The sequence below is a fragment of the Cyprinus carpio genome, chromosome A6 (assembly GCF_018340385.1).
Source record: "Cyprinus carpio isolate SPL01 chromosome A6, ASM1834038v1, whole genome shotgun sequence".
NCBI lineage: Eukaryota > Metazoa > Chordata > Actinopteri > Cypriniformes > Cyprinidae > Cyprinus > Cyprinus carpio.
The window spans coordinates 11631215-11653420 of record NC_056577.1 but is presented as its reverse complement, the minus strand read 5'-3'; the positions used below and the strand labels follow the sequence as shown (position 1 = coordinate 11653420).

The 22206-nt window shown below is 33.7% G+C and overlaps 1 protein-coding gene across 1 annotated transcript in view; it reads right to left on the bottom strand.

Moving 5' to 3' along the window:
* The window catches only part of LOC109089728 (protein kinase C alpha type), a 131086-nt gene that overhangs the window by 59618 nt on the left and 49262 nt on the right, over window positions 1-22206 (bottom strand). Inside the window, exon 3 of the mRNA XM_042758053.1 lies at window positions 16594-16676. Coding sequence (XP_042613987.1) covers window positions 16594-16676 — 83 coding nt within the window. The remainder of the gene's footprint in view (window positions 1-16593; window positions 16677-22206) is intronic.

Below are 22206 nucleotides of genomic sequence, written 5' to 3'. Positions count from 1 at the left end.
CTTTGTGTGAGGCCCCCCTTAATCATTATGCTTTACTGGAGAAATGTATTTAGTGCCATTACATGGGCCACGTAAATAGTAAGGTGAACTGGCATGTACACTCACACTGAGACAGCCAATCCTACAGTGTTTCCTTTACATTCCCAGTGTCCCCATAGGATTTTCTTGGTGCACACTGTCTGCTGTAGGGGACTCTGGGGGTATGACCCCATAAGAAAATTTAGTTCATTTTAAATTTAAATGCATAAATCTGGTGCATTTTGAGAGCAGAATCAAGTGACTAAATCAATGAAGAAAGATGTGCTCTTGTAAACAATTTTGTGCTCTAGTAGTAATTTACTTATTCAGGGCTCTAAATTAACTTTTTTTTTTTACATGGTAGCACTTGGTATTATTTTTAATGATACTTTTAAACATTAAACTAAACCACAACGAGATCATGTGACCCTTCGATGGTGGTGCACGCACAGTCCTTCGCTCTGCTCACTCTGTCAAATATTTTACAATCCTGATAGTAAATTTCGATCCACTTTCTATTTACTCCATCATGAGTACTTCAACGGTCAAGGACAATCGAAAAAGAGTGATTTAGCAATCGCCAATAAAGAAAAAATTCAAAGATTCCACCATCACTAAAGAAGAGCTCAACGGCGCCATTGCTAACGGTACCAAGCTAGCACTTAAAGAGCAGTCGGTTCTCATCTATCCGGCGATAATTAAACTACGACACAACGGTGAGCAGATGATGTTCGACTCTTCTCAGAAAGCAGAGGATTTTATCAGCTCACTGCCACAGAAGAAGGCGTCTTAACTGGACATGGACACTTAAGTTGCTGCTGTGATCTTCTATCTTGCAACCTTGTCTAGTGACTGATAATCTTTGAAATCTTTTTTTGGAGCTAAAGGAGTGAAGGTTTCATTACTAGTTCTTGACACTGGACTTTTTGGGGACAGGTTTTGCATTGGTGTGGATCGGTCACTTATCTAAATTTTTTTTTTTTTTTCTTAGGCAGACCTATATTCTTGGTAATGTGCGGTATTAAGAATTAAAAATAAATTGTTTATTTAAATTATTAATGAGTTAATCAAATTAATAATGGGTTAAGTATAAGGAAATTTATATACAGAAACCCAGAAGAGAGCGCTCACTTAATCAATGAAACTGATATCACTTTAGTGCACTCTGTTGGTTACAACAAAACTATTTGTGTGCGTGCAGAGCTCTCACTAACTCTGGCATATTGAGCAGATTCTGACTAACTTAAATGCCTCTGATTGGCCATTGCATTCACATGTTCAACAAACATGTCAGAGATTGGCTACAATTCCCAATGCTGCAAAAACACATTGTAAACATAAACCACTGATGCTCTTCACAGAGCGCTCACACAAATACCAACAGGAGAGTTTGAAAGTAGCTGCCGAAATTGATTTAGTACTCAGTACTACTGATACTACAGAAAGGCGTTTTTAACATTTAAGTATCAACTTGGTACCGAAGTGTTGTTACTTTTAACAACACTAATAGTGACCGTGGGGGACCAAGGGGATTTCAAGGAGGGTAATAAACACTACCAAGGCTCTGAAAATCCTAATGACGGCCTTGCTTGTGATAAAATGCATTAAATTATTAATTTATGAAAATATCTGTCTGCCAGTGATCCCAATTCAAACTGACAAACCTTAAGAGAATCTACAGAAAAGAATGTCATGAAATCCCAAGATCCTGGTGTAATGACATGTCAAAGAATTATGAAAAAAAAAAAAATATATATATATATATAAAAACAAAACATACATAGTACTTGATAAATGAAAAATGGCATTGGACATTTTCATTTACAGAGATAGCCAGAGCACTTAAAAAATTGCATCATATTATATATATAGTTTAATCCTAGTCTTCTGCAGAGGCTTTTTTTAGGCTTTTATTCACATATAAACACTGGTTAACACACATGCATAGTGCACATCAAATATAAATGAAGCTCAACTGTACCAGCTTTAACAAACCTCACTGGTTCTAGTGACAGTAAAAAGATGCTAAAGGGTAATTTTGGGGACTGTTTAGTCATGCACATTGCCCTAACATGTATTTGCATATTACACAATTCAGTAAAATATCAATGTTTATTCATACACCTAAGTGATGTTTTTATTTACTCATATTTTTCATTGCTTTATTATTATTATTATTATTATTATTATTTTTAAGTGGAGGCAAACTGTAGACAAAAAAGACCACATCAACCCAAGACAAAAAGACCACATCACTTTGTATCCAATAGTCACTGTATTCCTGATTGATAATCATCACCTCATCATCTTCATCAACTCCACAAAACACAAGTCACTAAACTATAACTACCCTCTCGACAGTTAAGTGTGCAAAGCTTTATTTATTTGCAAACAATCTTAAAGATATTATTTTGTGTTATGCTTAAGCAAATGCACAAAATATAAAAGATAAAAAATGGATCAGTAGAAATAATGCAGAAAGGAAATACATTCTGTGCAATAAGGGCTTAAGAGCCTTTAAAACATGGGTAAACCAGGTAATTAGGGAGAAACAATTATGGGTAAGAGGATAGGGAAGCTATAAAACATTCAGATCACACAATTTAAATGTAACATAGCATGTCATGAAGACAGGGGATATTAGGGCTGGGTTGTATGATGGTATATTTTACTACCGCAAAATAAAGTGTCTATCGTTAGAGATTTTTCTATATCATGAATTCCACAGTATGCAAATATATCTGCATAACACAGTACTGCTTAAACTTACCTTTTGAGTGATAAGGAAACATGCAAGTGAAAAAGAACTCAATCCGCTGCTCGCACTGACTGACACACACACATTTAGAAAGCGCCTCTCTCAGACAGCATGTGATTGCGAATTTGGGATGTGCATTATATTTAATAAAGTTATTAAGTGCAATAAGCAGTGAAAAAGAACTCAATGTGGTGCATGCGCTGACTGACACACAGCCGAGGCGCCCACACTGAAAGCCCCTCTCTCGACAGCATGCGATCGTGAAAACAGATATCTTTCGTGTTTTATTGTGCTTGAATTGTCATTTACGCACACAGTTATGTCATAATACCTGCCGTGTGGAGTATTCAGGTAAACACAATTGGTTATATGTTAAATAAATGTAAAATAGTTGGGTAAAAACCAGATGTGTTTCAGTATATTGGATACGTGCAGCTGGTCTTAAAGAGACAGCAGCCTTATTTACCTGCTGCTATCTGTCATTATTAATGTTAATCATGTTTGATTGATACAGTGAAGACTATGCAGTGTTTTATTTATACACTTTATTCAATTTCTGTAATATTTCTTACTACATGTTAAATAAACCTAGCCTACTGCTGAATAAATAAAACGTTGATTTCATATTTATTTGTTCTGTTGGGCTTGTAATTTGCTTCTTTTTCTTAATTTTAACAAAAACTAAATAAAAATTAATATAGCTATATCGAGGTACATATCGTTATTGTGAAATAAGATTTTGGTCATATTGCTCACCCCTAGGGGATATGATAAAAGCAGAGAATGCCACAGTCAGTATGTTGTTCTGCCTGTTTGTGAGAAAGAAAGGGAGAGAGCACAATGAGAAGGCACAAATGTTGTAATACCAGTCTTGAAAAATTTCTCCTTATATTTGATTTTACAACATCTTAGTGCATTAACTAATTTCTGAGAATCCTAGCTTTGGTGTAATGGATGCATGATGTCAGACTTCAGTGCTAGAATCACTCTGGGGTTATAAAGTGTGCAAAAGAGACTCCCAGCTGCCAACACTCAGCCTCCTCTTCTAAATTCTGACATTTGATAGATGGAAACCATTCACCTCTTACAGCCGCACCTACCAACCAATCACTTCCTGCTGCTAGTAACCCACTGGGATGAGTCTCCCAGCTCCCACGGCAACAGCCAATCAAATCTCACTTCAATAAGGCCACATCCTGAAAGAAGTGATTATGGCTTAAAGAGCTGTTGGTCTAAAAAAATCTTGTTCAGAATCCCAGACAATACAGAAAAAACAAAAGTTCAGATAGAAAAAATCTAAATGATGAATGCAGGTGGTTTTACTGAAAAGCACCAGATGCAATGACATTAATTCTAAAATGTAAACATCTTACCACAAACATTTAAATCTATTTAAGAAAGTCAAATAACATGCTAGAAGAGAATCTAATCAAGAGCTTTCAAGACAAATTATTTTGTCTTAGACAAGTGTTGGACAAAGTACACAAACCAAGTACTTGAATTAAAGTACCTATATTCTAATGAAATATTACTCCACTAAAAATAATCCTAATAGAATTGAAGATACACAAATGTTGACAATTATGTATGTATGTATTATATAGCCTATGTATTATATCTACAACTTCAACCAGTGGTTCTTAATCTTTTTGAATCCCGTATATACAGTACATTATTATTACCAAAACATGGGAGCGTCGATATAGGTAAATTAATTAACCACAATTCATTTTGCGATTTCATAAGTTTCAAGAACTTTATGTTCTTTAGTATAACAATAGTTATTCAGGTAAAAATGACTGCATGTCGTTTTAGCATTTTAATTAAGTTATTAAGTTAATTGAGCATTTCAATATATCATTAATAATATTCATATTAATTATTTTAACAATAATTCTGTGGCCCCTTGGAAAGTTTGTTGAGATCACCTGGTGGAGAACCACTGATGCAAACAGCTTGCCCTATTACAGCAGATTTAGAATCAGTGCAATTTTGCGATTGACAACAATTGCCTTTCACAAATAAGACTTCACTATTCACTAGCCGGTGTTAATTTTTTCAGCGTAAAAAGAAATATAAAAAAAAATACTCTTTTCTGCTGCATAAGACAGTCATTGTCATAAGCTCATCATCAGGTGAGCAGATGTAAATATGAGTGTGGAATTTAGCTTGGCTCAGACTGACCTTTTAAAAGTCAACTCATAGCAGTTGGTATTAACTTACTCTAGCTATGTTTATTCATTCTGCGCTTATAACTCATGCTTTACACTCCCTCTCATTACTTCATTATTCCCTTGTCTTCTCACATAATTGTTTCGGTGTCTTCGGCTTCTTCCACCGTTATTCCTTTCCTTTGATTGACCAGGTGTTTCTGGTTCTCTTCTGAGCAGGTGGTACCAGGCTCATCATATCTATGTTTTATTTATAGGCCCAATTAACATCTCTTTCTCATGGAGCGTCAGGCTACAACTAGGGGACGTCACCAAAAAATTGCCTGGCCCATTTCCAAAGCTCACATTCACAGCCACACGAAAACAATTCTACAGTGAACTCTGAACTATGCTAAAGCTACAGTACATGGTTTAAAATTGATCCAGTAAGAAATGACATGATTTAGTAGGGAAATGATTGGCTTCACCATGAATTGGTAAACAGATTTACTGGTTTAAATCTTTGTCAGGACAGCTCCTCTGGTCACTTCTGTGGTATTCTGAGCAGTGCACCTGCTCAAAGGATATGTTCCGGTTAACCACTTTCTCTCTCTACCTGGCAAGAATTAAGAATATGCAAAGATTGCCAGGCCTCATGAGCAACTTTGAACAACCCAGCACAGTGCAAAACACTGGAGCAAGATCTGACAGGATTCAACAAGGTACATGACCAAATGACAACAAGGTACAGCAGCAAATGACAGAGAAGACTAATGTCAGACTTTTGGAGGCTTGTGTTTCTTGTGAATGAATACAAAAAAATATACACTGTGACACCATCTTATCGAATTTAAATGTTATAAAAGCATGTCAAAGTTGTTATATATTTACCTGCATTATTCATCCAAAAACTGTTTTTGCTGCCCTAGGCATTTACTGTCACCTTAGAATTCAAAAATGTCTCAGAACAAAACTATCACATGAAACATCTAGTCAAAAATGAGAAAAGCTCTCTTTTTATGAAGACTGAGATGTGGTCTCAAATTTCAAGTACTGTAATTTGCATTCTAGCAGGCAGAAACAGGAAGCCTACTTTTAGGGATGCTTGTATATCACCTGACATCCTTTGCTTATACAGGAGCACAGTAAATGTAAAATAAATTTGCAAAGAGTCATTGCAAAGTTGGAACTTGGAGGTGTACAGAAACATGACACATATATAGGGATTATGTATAGTCAGCCTGTCATTAATCATAAAATAAACCCAGACACTGGTTATTATGATGCTGTTTTAAAATTTAAATTCTGATTTTAGTTGAAATTACTTTATCTTACAAGAAGAGTGAGAGCATTAGGTGCTTATTAGATTATTGTTTATCTTGTATTATATAATCTAGTGAAAATGTGAGGTTCTTTGGTTAAATATGTATAAAGGGTAGGCATAATAAGCAAGGCTTCTGCCTACACTTTTCCGGAAATTATGTTCGTTTAGTTTATTTATTTATTTTACAGTGCACACACAAAAAAAGCATATAACTTTTAACTTTAATGTGCTATTTATTTTACATTTGACCCTTGATGTAACTAAATGATGCACATTTAAGTTACCTAAGTAATATTAAATATTTAATTTAAGTAAATATTTAGGTAAATAAAAAAAAAAATAAAAAAAAAAAAAAAACTAAATATTTTTAATAGTGCTGTGTTACTTACCAAGAAATTATAATTTTATTTTTTTTAACTCTTTATAATAACATAATATAATATAGCTACACTGATAAAAATGATTTTGTGGTGAAGTAAATACTACATAAAAACAAATGTAATGTCTACATTAATTTAGTTCAGGCAAGAATTAAAAAAATAAAGTGAATTCTATATTAGTACTCATTAATTGTAGAAATTAAAGTTTGAATTTATAAGTATATTTTACTTGGAATTGTTTGTTATGGTTACAAGGATTCTTTAAGTAAATATCAAAGCTATGATCCCGCTTTCATTAATAATTAAAATGGTTACATTTTTGACTGTTTTTGAGTTGTATTTACACTGTTTTATGGTTGCTTTTGTTGTTAGGTTTAGTAACTTACTTGTTTTGTGACATCTGGAGTTAATTTTCTACTCAAAATGACCCATTCATACTCAAACACTATTCACTGATTGTTACCGTCATTGTGTATGGTGTACCAAGTATTGAGGTCTCGGTGTTCATTTGGGTAATAATTATAATGAGTGGACATATTATCTTAAAAGGATAACAAGCTGTCTACTTGCTAACAGATTTTACTTAATATATGTTTTTTAGTTAATTTGTATGTGTGAGATTATTTGAATATGAGTAATTAAGTAAATCTAAGTTTTTTTAAGTATTAATTATTTACAAACAAAGAGTCAATAAAATTTATTGGGAATTCCCAAGTAAACTTGACTTAAAATTTTCTATTTAAAGCTACTAATAATAATGTTTAGGCTTTTACTTGTCAAATTTTTGTAAATTAACTAGCCTTTTCTAAGTGAAAATAGTTTCCAAGCTTTTCTCAAGTAAATCCTACTAATCCTAAATTTTTTTTTTTTAATTTTAATTTTGAGGATGTTGCAGTTATTGCTATTCCTTTTTTTTTTGGTTGTTTTTTGTAAGGCTTATAATATATTATGATCCCTTTTTTTGAGGTAAATTTTTATGTGGCTGTTTTTTTTTTTTTTTTTTTACTGTTATCTAAAAGATCCACAAAGTGACTGTAAATGTCCATCATCTGCTATTTCCACCACTCAATCAAGCCACTTTTCTTTAAAGCATGATGACGTTTTATTTCACATGTCATTACATCTGCGTTGGCTCTCATGTTGAGCTTTTTCATCCGCAACCATTAAAGTATTTAATTTCTACAGTGACTGATTTGGCGCACATCATCATTCTCTTTCTATGAAACCTGTTAACTGCATTCATGCTCTATAGCTCTCGAGCACTGCAATTATTTCTCATTTACTAGAATTCAATCAAATGGCTTTCCCAATGCATTTTTGCATCTGTCCTGTGCGCAGCATATTATTTCTTTCTTCTGTAAGGAGTGCACAGCAACACATGCGTGCAGCTCAGAGGGAACGCTGCACAAGAGTATTACGCAAATATATTGACCAAGGAACAACAAAGGCTTATATAACCAACAATTATGTATTTGAGCACTGTATTGCATGGTGATGGTATATTTCAGCTGAGTTTTACTAACCACATCTGAACAACATTAGGAATATCAGACCCGTCTTGTGTGAGCCTCTTCAGATCATCTAAAATGTGGCAGCCCATGTCACACCCCTCTTAGTCTTACTCAACGGACTGTAGACAAATTCAAGGCTTTGACATTAGCTTTTTAAGACTGCCACTGGAAATGCACCTACTACCCCAAAACACCCACAAATTTTTTTCCTCCCCTTATTTGCATGAAGAATAATTGACAACGGGCCATTAGCTAAATAAAATTCAAGGGTGTAATTCTGAATAATTTAATTAAATAATTTTATGATGCAGAAACAATTATTTGGTTCATACAAATGTGGCCTTAAAATGTGTCATTCAAACCCACCACACAGCACAGGCACTTCTTGCAATATAAAGACATTTGTTGTGCTTCACATAATATCCACCAGATGGTACTTCGGACAACATACTGTAACTCATAACATACAGTACCTAGGCCAGATCAGAGTTCTTTTGGCCACTTCTGGCCAACATTTCCGTTTGGATCAATCTTTTTTAAGCATTACAGTATTTTTTGTATTAACTGTGGAAAGAGTGATACTGTCTCCAGAAGAGCAGGCACTCATGAGTTCTCCATGGGTAGCCTGCTCCAGAATAAAAAAACGGACGTGTAGAGTCATGCAAGTAATAAAAATAAACACATAAAGGTCACAATTGTGAGACTTGCATTTGTGATAAATAAAGACCAAATTTAGGGCATCAATGCAAAGGTTTATGCAGCTTAATCAATTAATTTATTTGTGGGATTGTATTTAGGACACAAAAAACTTGAATGACCAAAATATAAATTTAACAATAATAGCTACACTGCCTGCAGATAATTAAACCAGCAAAACAGGGCAAATCCAACTCACATCATCACATTGAGTATTATTAATATCATGCTTTTAATTGTTTTCTGGTAGAACAAATGCCTGTGAGTAGATAGGCTGTTTGTGCCTGTACTGTTAGCTCAATGATGCTCAGCATTAAGGACTTCCTAAAGATCAGGGCCCGTAGTCACAAAACATTTTACCTTACCACTAAGAGTTCTCATAAACAGGGATAAAAGTTTTTAGCTAAGAGTTTCCTCTTAAAAACTATTCACAAAGCTGCTGAGACAAACTTTTATTAAGGAATAGAGAGAAGTCTTAAGCTAAGAGTAAGGGTGGGGTTGACCTCGTTGCTATAGATAATGTCAGCATACTTACTAACTATGCACACAGTGATTGGCTGATAGGGGCAGGCTCTGTCAGAGATTTATACATAGAATTGTAGAGTATTGTAGAGTGCGATATTATGTTGCCATATTCAGATAAAAGTTAAAAAATGAAAAAAATATGCGCATTCAAATAAAGATTTTAAAATAAAGGCTAAGTGTCACTAATTAAACAAGTATATGTTCAGTTAACTGTCAGCCTCTTACATGTGTGTTCCTCATAAACAATGGGTCTCATTCATGAAACACGAGCAGAATGAATTTTTGTGTAAATAGTGTGTAAAGTGGTTCTGGCGTAAATTTTCAGATTCATTAAAATGTTCGTATTTTCCAAATGTTAGTTGGTACGAAAGAAATCTACACCTGCTCCCAGCCACGCGTAAATAGTGCGTTTTACATCCGAACGTTTTGCTCATTAATAAGGCTGCATTTTAATTCACCTTAATCGGGTACATATTTACACAGCATTTTGAAAAAAATATTATATATAGTAATTACATACCGTTTTTCTTTTTACTTTTATTCTGAGAGCCAACAGCATCTGCAAACGGAACACTTTAATCAAATAATTAATTGCTTTCAATAGCGCTGAACAAACTAATAGCCCCTTAATTGTTACGGAAATTGTTTCCTATAAATGATGCATTCATCGCATGTAGATATGCTCGATGATAATGGTGGTCCTCCTCCAGTTTGAATACGATTTTTTCGAAGTGAACTAATTCGTTTTTTGCAGTCAAGCTTCATGTCGAACCATTTTATTTTCACATCTGGGACTGTTCGATTAACAGATGAAACTCCATTAACAGCATCTGTAATATGCTGCCAAGCTTCCTTTTTTTAGGACCTGATACACCACTATGTACGCTTGAAAATAAAATGTGGCATTTTGAATGAACTTCTGATAATAAAACTTCAATTTCTGGATCTGAGAAATGTTTCTTTTTCATTCGCTTTTGAGAAAACATGTTGAAATCCTTTGTTTGGTGTCATAATATGATGCCCATATATAGTTGTCAGTCGGATTTAATGGGCGGGATTTATGGAAATTGAGAATGAGCGTGCACGCGCGTCCCATTTACGACTGATTGAAATTCATTAACACACACATTTCACTATCACATCTGACGTTTACGGAGTATTTATGAATCAGGAGAAGAGTTTTCGGGAAGGTCTCTTTACGCGCAAATCACTCACATATTTACTCATATATTTACTAATGTTTCATGAATGAGACCCAATTAGCGGATATGCATATAAACAGCCTTTTAATTAACAGAGTAGAATAATCATGGCTGATAGTACGGCATGTAAATGTAAAAGAAAAACAAACTGGATGCAAGAACAGCTCTTAATTCTTGCCCAACTTGTTTCTAAAATGTTACTTTTCCGAGCCAGACTGCCGGCAACAGCCATTTTAGGATAGTTTGTGACTTGGTCTTAATGACTTCAGTCCTCTTCAATACTTCTAACATTTCACAGATTTAGAAGCTAGTTTTAGTGCTAAAACACTTTGTGAAATACTCTTAGAGCAAAAATGTAGGAGTCCTAAATTTAGGACTGTCACACCCATTATTTTTAAGATTTTGTCCAAAATTGACACGTTATGAGCTACTTTTAGCCTTCAGATGTTTTGTGAATATGGGCCCAGACCTCCACTGGGCTGAGGGAGCTAATGGATTTGTAATGGAATCAATGGTACGGCATGGAGATTTTCTTTTAGAAAAGCCTGCTACACACACACACAAAAAAAAAAAAAAAAAAAAAAAAAAAAAAAAAAACAAAGAGAAAGAGAGCATTCTTATAATCAACATTGATTCACAGTGCAATGGATGCAGAAGCAGCTGCCGGAAGAACGTAACCACAAAAACACCACAAAACAACAGGTTGAAAGAGAAATCCTCACAGAAGTCATAAGTAGACCTACATTACTCAAACGGTCTACATTTCTGCACAAAAAAAAAAAATGCTAAATTCTTTGGAATGGAATTGTAATCTGTAATATGGCTTAACAGACAGTAAAACAGACAGAGTTTGGCTAATGTATGTTTCTGTCGATGGATACGCTTTTCTGGTTTCCCAATACATTACAACAGTGAAAAAAAAAAAAAAAAAAAAAAAACACATGAACAAGCCAATCACTATTTGTAAACTTTGTTCAATGCGAGTGCCGTTTTGGTGAGTATCCTAGCAGACATAGTTGGTTGAACATACAGTATCAGTGTACGGGATCCATGCATTGTCAAAAACTAATGTTAGACCTACCTAAAAAACCTGAAAAGCACTGTTTATTTTTATCCAAATGAAGGAGGGGATCCATGGACACCACATAAAAAAAAAAAAAAAAAAAAAAAAAAAAAAGCACACTGTATAAAAAAACGGAAACAAAAAACGGAGGGTAGACACAGAGGTTGTTGTTTTCGGTCGGGTCTTCTGTCACGCTATGCTGTTAAGGGAGCATGCTGGAAGCACGAAGAAACGTTTAACAGTCTTTAATCAAACAAACACTGGGAATAATCCACAACAGGAGCTTGAGCAACACACGTAGAAAACAAGTAGACTAGAAGAACACTGAACAAACACTGACTTAAATACAAAGGATAATTGGGGAAACACAGGTGTATAGGATCATAATCAAACTAAACGAGAACAGGAACATGACCAAATAAGGAAAAACTGGAACAGAAACAGGGGCAAAACAGGTCCATAATCCTGACAGGCCAAACATAAACTATGAAACATAAAAAAAGATAATATCTGATAACATCTCAGTATTTTTGTTCATACAATGAAAGTCATTGGTAACTTAAACAACTTTTTTACCAACAGTCTTCAAAATACCTTCTTTTATGTTCCACAAAAGAAAGTACCGTATTTTACGGACTATATAAGTCGCACTTTTTTTCATAGTATGGCTGGTCCTGCGACTTATAGTCAGGTGCGACTTATCAAAATTAATTTGACATGAACCAAGAAAAAGAGAAACCAAGAGATGCTGCTCAGTGCTCCTGTAGCATACCACTGAAAACATTAACTGAAAACTGTTAACTGAAATATTAACTTAAAGACAGCTGAGAAAGACTGAATGTGAAAAAATGCCCCCCAAAAGATTGCAAGATTGCAGATTACAAACTGTAAAATATGGTAAAATATGCAGCAGATCTGATAGGTGACAGGAGCACTGAGCAGCATAGAGCGCCCTCTCGCGGCTGTAGACGGTAATCTTTTCTCTTGGTTCTTGGTTCTAAATAAATGCGATTTATAGTCCAGTGCGACTTATATATGTTTTTTTCCTCGTCATGACGTATTTTTGGACTGATGCGACTTATACTTAGGTGCGACTTATAGTCCGAAAAATACAGTAAGTCATTCAGGTTTGAGTTTTGAATTTATTTTTATTTGGGTGAACTATCCATTTGATGTTTTTTTTTTTTTTTTTTTTTTTTTTTTTTTTTTTTTTGTTTTTGTTTTTATTATTATTATTATTTATTAAATAGTGGGTTATTGAATGTTTTGTATGTCTTCCAATGGGGGTTCCTCAAACGGAAGGCTGCATCCTAATGAGGCTGCATCCTTCCTAGTTCAGTCCTTCAGAGACTTGTAGGATAGAGTCCTCCTCAGCATTAAACGCTAGAATGAGACAGTCTAGTAAGTGCACGTGGCTACGTCACGTAAGTTCCTGCCCTCACCATCATGGCATGAAAATACAAATAAAACTTAAAGGGATACTCCACCTCAACATGAAAATTTTGTCATCAATCACTTACCCCCATGTCATTCCAAACCTGTAAAAGCTTCATTCATCTTCAGAACACAATTTAAGATATTTTGGATGAAAACTGGGAAGCCTGTGACTGTCACATCAACTGCCAAGTAAGTTACATTGTCAAGGTCCAGAAAAGTATGAAAGTCACTGAACCACAGATGGCAGATGGACTATTCTGATGATGTCTTTCATACTTTTCTGGGCCTCGACAGTGTAACTTACTTGGCAGTCTTTGGGACAGTCTCAAGCCTCCCGGTTTTCATCCAAAATATCTTAAATTGTGTTCCAAAGACGAAGGGAGCTTTTACGGGTTTGGAACGACATGGGGGTAAGTGATTAATGACAAAATTTTCATTTTGGGGTGAGTATCCCTTTAATTTTGGAAAAATACTTTGTATTACAAATCATTATATTATTTGGCTTTCTATTAATGCAATACAATGAATCTCAGCTGTCTACAGTCTCCCAGTGGTTTACATTATTGGCAGTTCACCGTTTAGTGAGTCATTTACACCAAAACAAAAAATAACATCTACAGTATGCTTTCATGTCCGAAAACATTATTTTTTTGTCTTACATTTCATAATAAAATCAGACAAGTTCAGTACTGAATAATTTTTCTTCAGTTTATTTTCATGAAATGGAATGGGTTCCATACACTTGTTCGATACCTGTAGTGGTCAACCGATATATATTAAGGCTAAAATATCGGCCGATATTTTTCAAATATCGGCATCTGGTGGATACATTTTTCTGTTTGGCTGATGCGTTTGAGGCGGGACTTTTATTTTAACGGTGCATTGGACTTTTATTTTGACGGCGCTGAGAGCAGCAGCGCCTGGGCACACAGTGCTCACATTCTCCTTGTTCGCTGTCGTCGTTAACAGTTCCATCTAATATGGACAGAAATCTGTCTAATAATCAGAAACAACTGTTAAACAAAGCAATTAAAATGTATACAAAAAGTATTATAATGTATTATGTGAGTATATATAATAGGGCTGTCAAATGATTAATCACGATTAATCACATCCAAAATAAGTTTTTGTTTACATAATGTGTGTATACTGTGTATATTATGTACATATAAATACAAACACATGCATGTATATATTAAAGAAAAATATGATGTTTATATATTAAATATACTTAAATATAAGATGCAAGAATATAAATATATAAATGTATATACATTTAAATCTTTTCAAAATGCATGTGTTTGTATTTATATATACATAATAAATATACCCTGTACACATACATATATTATGTAAACAAAACTTTTATTTTGGATGTGATTAATCGTGATTAATCATTTGACAGCCCTAATATATAAGTATTATTATATTGCTTTAATATTATTAGTAATAGAAAGGCAAACATTATAATACTTTCTCGTTTTCCATCAGCATTCAGCAAATACATATTTATATAATTTAAACAAATCTTTGGATGACTAATGAACATTTAAATTCAAAAAGCTTGCAAACTTGGTCAAATCTAGTTGTGAGATCTTGTAAAGTGTTCACTTGTATCCTGCATGATCGCGTGTTCTCTGCGTGACCGTCGGTCCGTGCGAATTGAATGCTGACAGGAGAGTTCTGCTTCACTGGAAATGCGCGATCGACTAACTTTAAACTCATGATTTCAAATTATGCTGTGCTTCATGCTTTTGCCCAATGTCATATTCATGTCATTTTCACTGTGTACTGTATGTAAAATTAGTGCTTTCCAAGATATCGGCATCGGCTGTCAAAAAAAAACAATATCGGTCGACTTCTACATACCTGTATAAGTTTCTTACTTCTGTTGAACACAAATGAAGATATTTTGAAGAATGTGGGTAAACAAACAGTTGACTGTAGCCATTGACTTCCATAGTGTTTTTATTCATATTATCTATCTATATATATATATATATATATATATTATATAATATTATTATATATATATTATTATTCGTCAACTGTTCGGTTACCAACATTCTTCAAAATATCTTTTTTGTGCTCAACAGAAGAAAGAAACTCATACAGGTTTGGAACAACTTGGGAGTGAGTTATTTATTAATTATTAATTATGACAGAATTTTCAGTTTTAGCTGAACTATCCCTTTAATGAGTAGCACTAATCTAGCAACTGCTTTGATAATTTGCCAGTCAGAATAAGCCTCAGGCTTGTTCTGTGTATACATGTGTACATAATAACAGGAAATCTTCAGCCAATTAAAGCTCTTTACTCAAAACAGATGTGAGTTGCTCTGGCCCCTCTCAAGAGCTGGGTATTCATTTACAGATGAAATCCAGAGAGCTCTCAAGGTCAGTAAAACAAGGATATTTGCAATGCTATTACTCCTGCAGTTTCAACTATTCACAATGAAGCAAGCTGTGTGCGTGTGCGCCTATTTTGCCTTTCATAAAAATTGCTCAGACTTTAAACACTGGTATGAGCATGCAATTAAACCGTTTACACAGAAACCCAGTCTGTGCACAGATTCTGTAAACAGTTCTCACTGAGAATTTATTCCACAGCTACAGTATGACAGTCGTCCATGCTGTGCTCTATAAAAAGGAGTGTTTCAGAAGCTTGAATGACATTCTGACATTATCTCTAGTTACTCCACCACACCACTTGTCAAGAGACTTCCCACACACCACTTACAAGTACACATATTTATGGTCATGTATTATAGAAAATGTTTGTTTAGAGTAATAATCTGAGTGTGAATTGCAAGTAAGAGACACATTTTGTGCAAAATAATTAAATATGAAATATAACTTAGCAGTTCTGTGGCAGGTTGAGAAATACACTAAATTCTAAAAAAAAAATATTTATAGTGAATTTATAAATGTAACAAATCATATGGGACAATTTTAGTAGACCATTACATTTTGAAATAGTTAAACATTTTACTGTTAACACAAACTGAAAAAAGAGACATAATTGACAACCACAGATGTTGATTGAGAGCTGAAGTAATTTCTGCACCACTGTGCAGAACTATAAAAATAAACATTGCTTTCAAAACAGCCTTCTGAATACGCCACCAGTCAGTCATTGATTAAAAAAAAAAAAAAAAAAAAAAAAAAAATTTCCCGCCAGTTCACCTATGAATGGTTTACTTATAATTCTCTCTGCACACCCGCACAAAAAGGGCATAGGAGAAAGTATCTGAACACCATTAAAGTCACATACTTCAAATTGTTTAATATAATATTTAAACCTTTAATATTCTTTTAAACTAATGCAAGTGCTAACATGTCTTTTGCAAGATGAACATTATTTTATCAAGTGAGCTGTGAGTGACACAAACATACATTTTTAGCTGAGGTCAGTACCTGTGTAATACGATTCTACCGAGTCCACATATACTTTAGAAAGATGTCAAGTGAGAGAGAGAAATGTTACACAGAGCCACTGTTTGTGTGTGTACTGTATTTGCATACTCACATCTGTGTCTGGCCCTTTATCAGCTCCAGGGCATGAGAATGTGACAAATTCATGGCAACGTTTATGGACCACAAAGCAGCACACTGACAGAGAGAGAAAGAGAGAGATATGTTACATTAAAAAAAAGCACAAAACAATAACATAACTGTAAAACACTAGTAAATAAAAATGTGAGCAAACAGTTCAAACCAAGTTTCCTAAACAAAGTTAACAAACTCTGTTACTCTTCCTGCTTTGTGTGTATATGTGTATTCTTGACTGCAGCAGTGCAGAGGAAGATAATGCTAATAAATCAGTAATTTAATAATGTACAAGTGTAAATCAGCAGACTACACTCATACAAAAGACTGATTCAGTGTGAAATCAACACCAGCATCATATTTCAAAAAGATAAATTTTTGCATTATAACAGATTAAATATTCTACTGTATCCACTGTCCAGAGAAAAACATCACGAACATACCATGGCTGTACATGGATGGACAAAAATTATATTTATTAATTAATGTATTTATACATACATACATACATACTGTAAACACCAGGTTTTCAGAAATGTATTGTTTGTATTCATGTTTATTCCACATGTTGGCAATATGACTAAAATCTAACATCACGATATGAGTAATTTTATTTAATGATAATCATATTACAATATAATATTTTTTTTTTTGCTGGATAAAAGGTTGATAACTGTTCCAAATTACTACTCAATAGTAATTTGTATATCACAGCAAAAACAAACAGCCTAACTAATGTAAGTACGAAGTAGCAGGAAGTTCTTGAACTTACTGAAGACAAGTAAACTTAATAGTTTAATAGCTAATTACAAGCAATAGTATAAATACATACAATACATCAAAGATACAAATAAAATAATCAGTGCTTTATGTTTATCAGGTTGGTCTATTCCAACAGAAATGTATCAAATGCAAAATAAAACTGTATAGTCCCCACTGTATGAATTAATATACATTAATCCTTATTAAAGTCACAAAACATATTCAGCAGTGAGTGATTTTCTCTATTGTTTGATTAACATTATTAACATGTGACAGACAGCAACAGGTTTATTAGGCTTTTATCACTAATGGATGAATACAATGCATTGAAACAATACTATTTTTACCCATATTTTTATGTTCGCTTAAGATATACCCAGTTGTGTTTACACAAATACTCACAAGACCATAAGAGAACTCACAGGTTACAGGGGCACTATGAGAAAAATCCCCTTTATTCACTTACTGTACTTGAACCATTAAAATTCACACTGTCCCTGGGTCTACTGGGCAGAAAATCAGTTATAAATATTTAAAGGGTCCTTATTTCCTGTTTGATGTTTTGTTTAATGGCCACAGGGCTACTGAATGTTTGATTCTGATAAATGTTTCAAGGTTTGCAATTATTACCCAGTAAACATACAGTTATGAAGTAGTTCCAGGTCTCTTGACAGCGTTACACTTCTTAGCTAAATCATTTCAGTTATTTCAAAGGCCATTCCAAGACACTGAACCAAGCCAACAAATAAGACAAACAATAGGATTAAAATTACAATTTCAAAATTTCCCTGATTAAATTGTATTATGTAAAGCCTGTTCCGTCTGTTCTGCTCTTCTGTCTCTGCACATACAGACACTCAACCACACACACAGGAGCACTTGAACTTATGAAACTTATGAGTGCTAACCTGTGACTTATCAATAAAATTGTTTAATGACTGAAACAACATTTCTCAGTAGTGAGCTGGTAACATCACTGTTTTTTTTTTTTTTATTATTAAACTAAAAGTAAAAGTTAAATTAAACTTACGGTTTCAATATTAGTAGAGACCAGGGTAGGAAATAAAATGGGCTTAAGGTAAAACTGCCACCAACATAAACAAATATAACCCCCCATAAAAAAATAAAAAAAAATAATAAAAAAAAATTCAAGATAAGGGGCATAGAAATTTCCCTGTGCGATTAAACGCAATTTATTAAAACTCTGATCTGACAAACCTTATGAACATTTCTGTTTCTGTTTGTCAGTGTCTGTTGGCATATACAGTGAATATACAATGTGAATGAGATTGATAAGCTAACATTAAGCTAATGACACATGGCCTCCAAATGAATGGATTTCCAATTCAATCTGATTTTGTAAGTGATATGATGGTAACTGCAAATCTTTCCCACACCTTTAGCCAAGTCTTCAGAGGGAAATGCTTCCACCTACTGTATGACTGTTGGAGGCTGTTTTTTCTGCCTGTTTCGCCAAGTCTTCAGAGGGAAATGCTTCCACGAACTGTATGACTGTTGGAGGCTGTTTTTTCTGCCTGTTTCTGAACTCTCACCTGTGCTGTTTAGTGTTACACTCCTTGCACTGCTTGGACTTGTTTCAGTCTTTGTCAAAGTGTCTGGATAATGCACAGCATTTGAAGCATTTCATGTTTGCATGATGATGACAGGTTGAAACATGCTATTATTTTCTTTGTTTTTACAAAGCATTTTCTTATATCCTAATACTAATGTTATACTTTTAATTATTCTGAATTTGAAATGCCTTGAATTTCCGAGTTTCTGAGCATTTTTCCTTTTTTATATTATTCTGAACATAGGATATGTTATGACAGATTTTTTATACTATTTGCCTTCATATTTCATGCATTGTTTCTGCAAAGATATTTAACAAGTTCATTAAGTTTACATGTATACCATGTTGACCACTTCATGTGTGGTATACTTTCTTTAACCAGATAGTTTTATAAAGAGAATGTTACTTGAATCTAGGGATATGCCGGTATCAAATTTTCCTGTTGTGATTAATTGCTAATGCTTTTATCACGGTATTGGAATTACGTTTTTTTTTAAAAGTGGTCATAATACAGTATAACAGGTTAAATAACTTTTTTCTTATAACAAAAATAATTGAACATTTCAATACAATAAAGCAATAAAGAAAAATATTCCAAGTTAAAAGTTTTACACAGATTAAAGTGCAAAAGAACTATAAAGACCCATAGGTATCACTTTACAATAAGACCTCATTAGTTAACCTTAGTTAATGCATTAACATTCACAATGAGCAATAGCTATATTTGCTACAGAAGTTATTAATCTTTGTTAAAAAAAATACAAGTCTTAGTTCATGTTAGCTCATTAAATAACAAAGTTGCAACTTTCGATTTTAACAACATGTTATTAAATATTGGAATACCTAAGATGAATGAATGTTCAGAAGAATTTTTCATTTGCAGTTTATGTTAACTAATGAATTAACTAATGTTAACTAATGAAGCCCTAATGTAAGTGTGAATGAACAATAAAGCACAAAAATCAAAACACTTTCAAACAATATCTAGGGCATGTTGTAGTCCAGATTAAAATGAAAAAAAAAAAAGTTTGAAAATAAATAGTCTATTAAGTCTAAATGTTTAAGTATTTGGCACTGTGATGAACACCATAGCAAATCCACAAATATGAAGGGCTATTAAAAATTATTTAAATATGTTTTAGAAAGTAGCAGCTGCTTTATTTATGGGGTTTCCAGGGTAAGAGCTGCATTTTCTGCAGTTTAGCGCCATCTGCTGTCAGAGAGTGAATGTGCTTTCATTCAGCGCGTCTCTCACGTGTTCCTCCACGTTCCTCCAGGATTTGAGACTTTAGCTTCCTCAACTCATTTCACAAGTCAGTTCAACTAAAATGTCGGGTACACTTAAGATATTAAGTTTACCAGTGCCCAACTAATCCGTTTAATCAGAGTAGTTCACACAACAAAGATTTCTTGGTTGTATGAGTGGCAATGCAAGGAAACCGAGCCTTCCTCGCAGAACAGGTCGCCATGTTTGAAGACTGATGAAAAGCTTCAATTTTAGAGTCAAGAGTTCCAGAGGTATGAGCAAACTTATGTCCAGCTTGTATTTATGAAAAATGTTTGTTAAATTAGGGTAAACTAGAGAAATATTAAACAGATTGTCAGTGTATCCTCGCGGCAGTGTTGTACGGAGTGTACAACATGATATGTGGACAAAAATATATTTATAGTGATCACATATTTGTTTCTCATTTTATGACTTTGTTATAATTAGTTAAGAGAATTTGTTCATTGTTCCCTCTTTTATTTAACTGTGGCCACATTACATTTTGTTAACTCCTCTTTAATTAAAACGAGTTAACAGTTGTGGTGACATTGTAGTTTACCTCATTTTAATTAAAACTAATTAACAATTTAGTACAACATGGCAACAATTTACTGAAACAATTTTACTTAACGTTAGAAGATGAATTAATGATATTTTCACTGCCATAATGTGCACATTACTGCCATGTGTATTTAACAAAACTAAACTTTGGAGTTTTATTTGTTAATTTGATTGTTATATATTTTAGGTCATAAGCCTAAATTTACAATGGACATTTATCAGTAGCCCCTGCAAGGAAACCCCACCGCGTCAGAACAGGTTGCCATGCCAGACGGCTTACAAAGCCTCCATTTTGAATTAAGACTTCTTAATTGAGATAAGAGCAAACTTATGTCCATCTTGTATTGATGAAAATGTTTGTTAAATGAGTAAACATACCAATTAATTAAGGTCACCAAAATCTGCCTTGTGAACATTTTTAGTGCACAAGTTACTGGTTTCTGTAAAAAGTTATGTTAAAATTAAATATTAATCTCCCACACAATAATACTTTATTTTAAATACCAACATAATTTCAATTAAGATGTACATCATTAAATGTAAAAAGTCTGGCTGTGAATTTTTGTAGACTTTAAGCACACCACTTTTCCCAATAAGTACACATCATATTTTATTAAATAAATTCTTTAAATTAAATATAAATTCTTGTTTATTTTAAGCAACCATTTTAAAGAATAAGTGAAAAATGTTTTATTTGAAGGTACAAAGTCAATCACAAATAACAAAACACTAAACTTCTTTAAAAGCAGTGTTATCATAATCATGAGCATGCTTGGTTCTGCGGTCATCACATTTTGTCTACTTTTATTTTTTATTTTTTTTTTTGTTGTGTCTTGAGACTTCAAACCAGAAGAGATGAGCAGCTGTTTGCTTGAACTCCCACATTACTTGCAGTTTCAGCCGTGTCTGTGAGGTATGAGAGCTGATTTCAATATGACATGGGGAACTTTTGACAGTTAAAGAGAGCTCACAAAAAAAAAAAAAATTATTCACTCTTAAGTTGTTCTAAACCTGCATGAAGTACTTTCCTTTGAAGAACATAAAGGAAGATAATTTAAAAAGTGTTGGTAACGAAACAATTGGTGGTCACTGTTTACTTCCAAATATTATGGGGAACAGAAACTGTCTGGTTGACAATATTATTTAAAATCTCTTTTGTGTTTAGCACAAGAAAGTAATGAATACAGATGTTAAACAACTTGAGGGTAATTAAATTACATTTTCATGTTTGAGTGAACTATCCCTTTAACTCAGCGTTTCCCAATCGCAGTCCTCACCCCACCCGCTCTGCATATTTTGCATGTCTCTCTGTTAACACGCCTGATAATCAGCCCGTTAGAAGTGAGCTACGAGCAAGAACTGTGTTCCCATTGACATGCTCCCTACACAGTGTTCATTGCTATCTATTCCCTGAACAGGTTTACTTCACT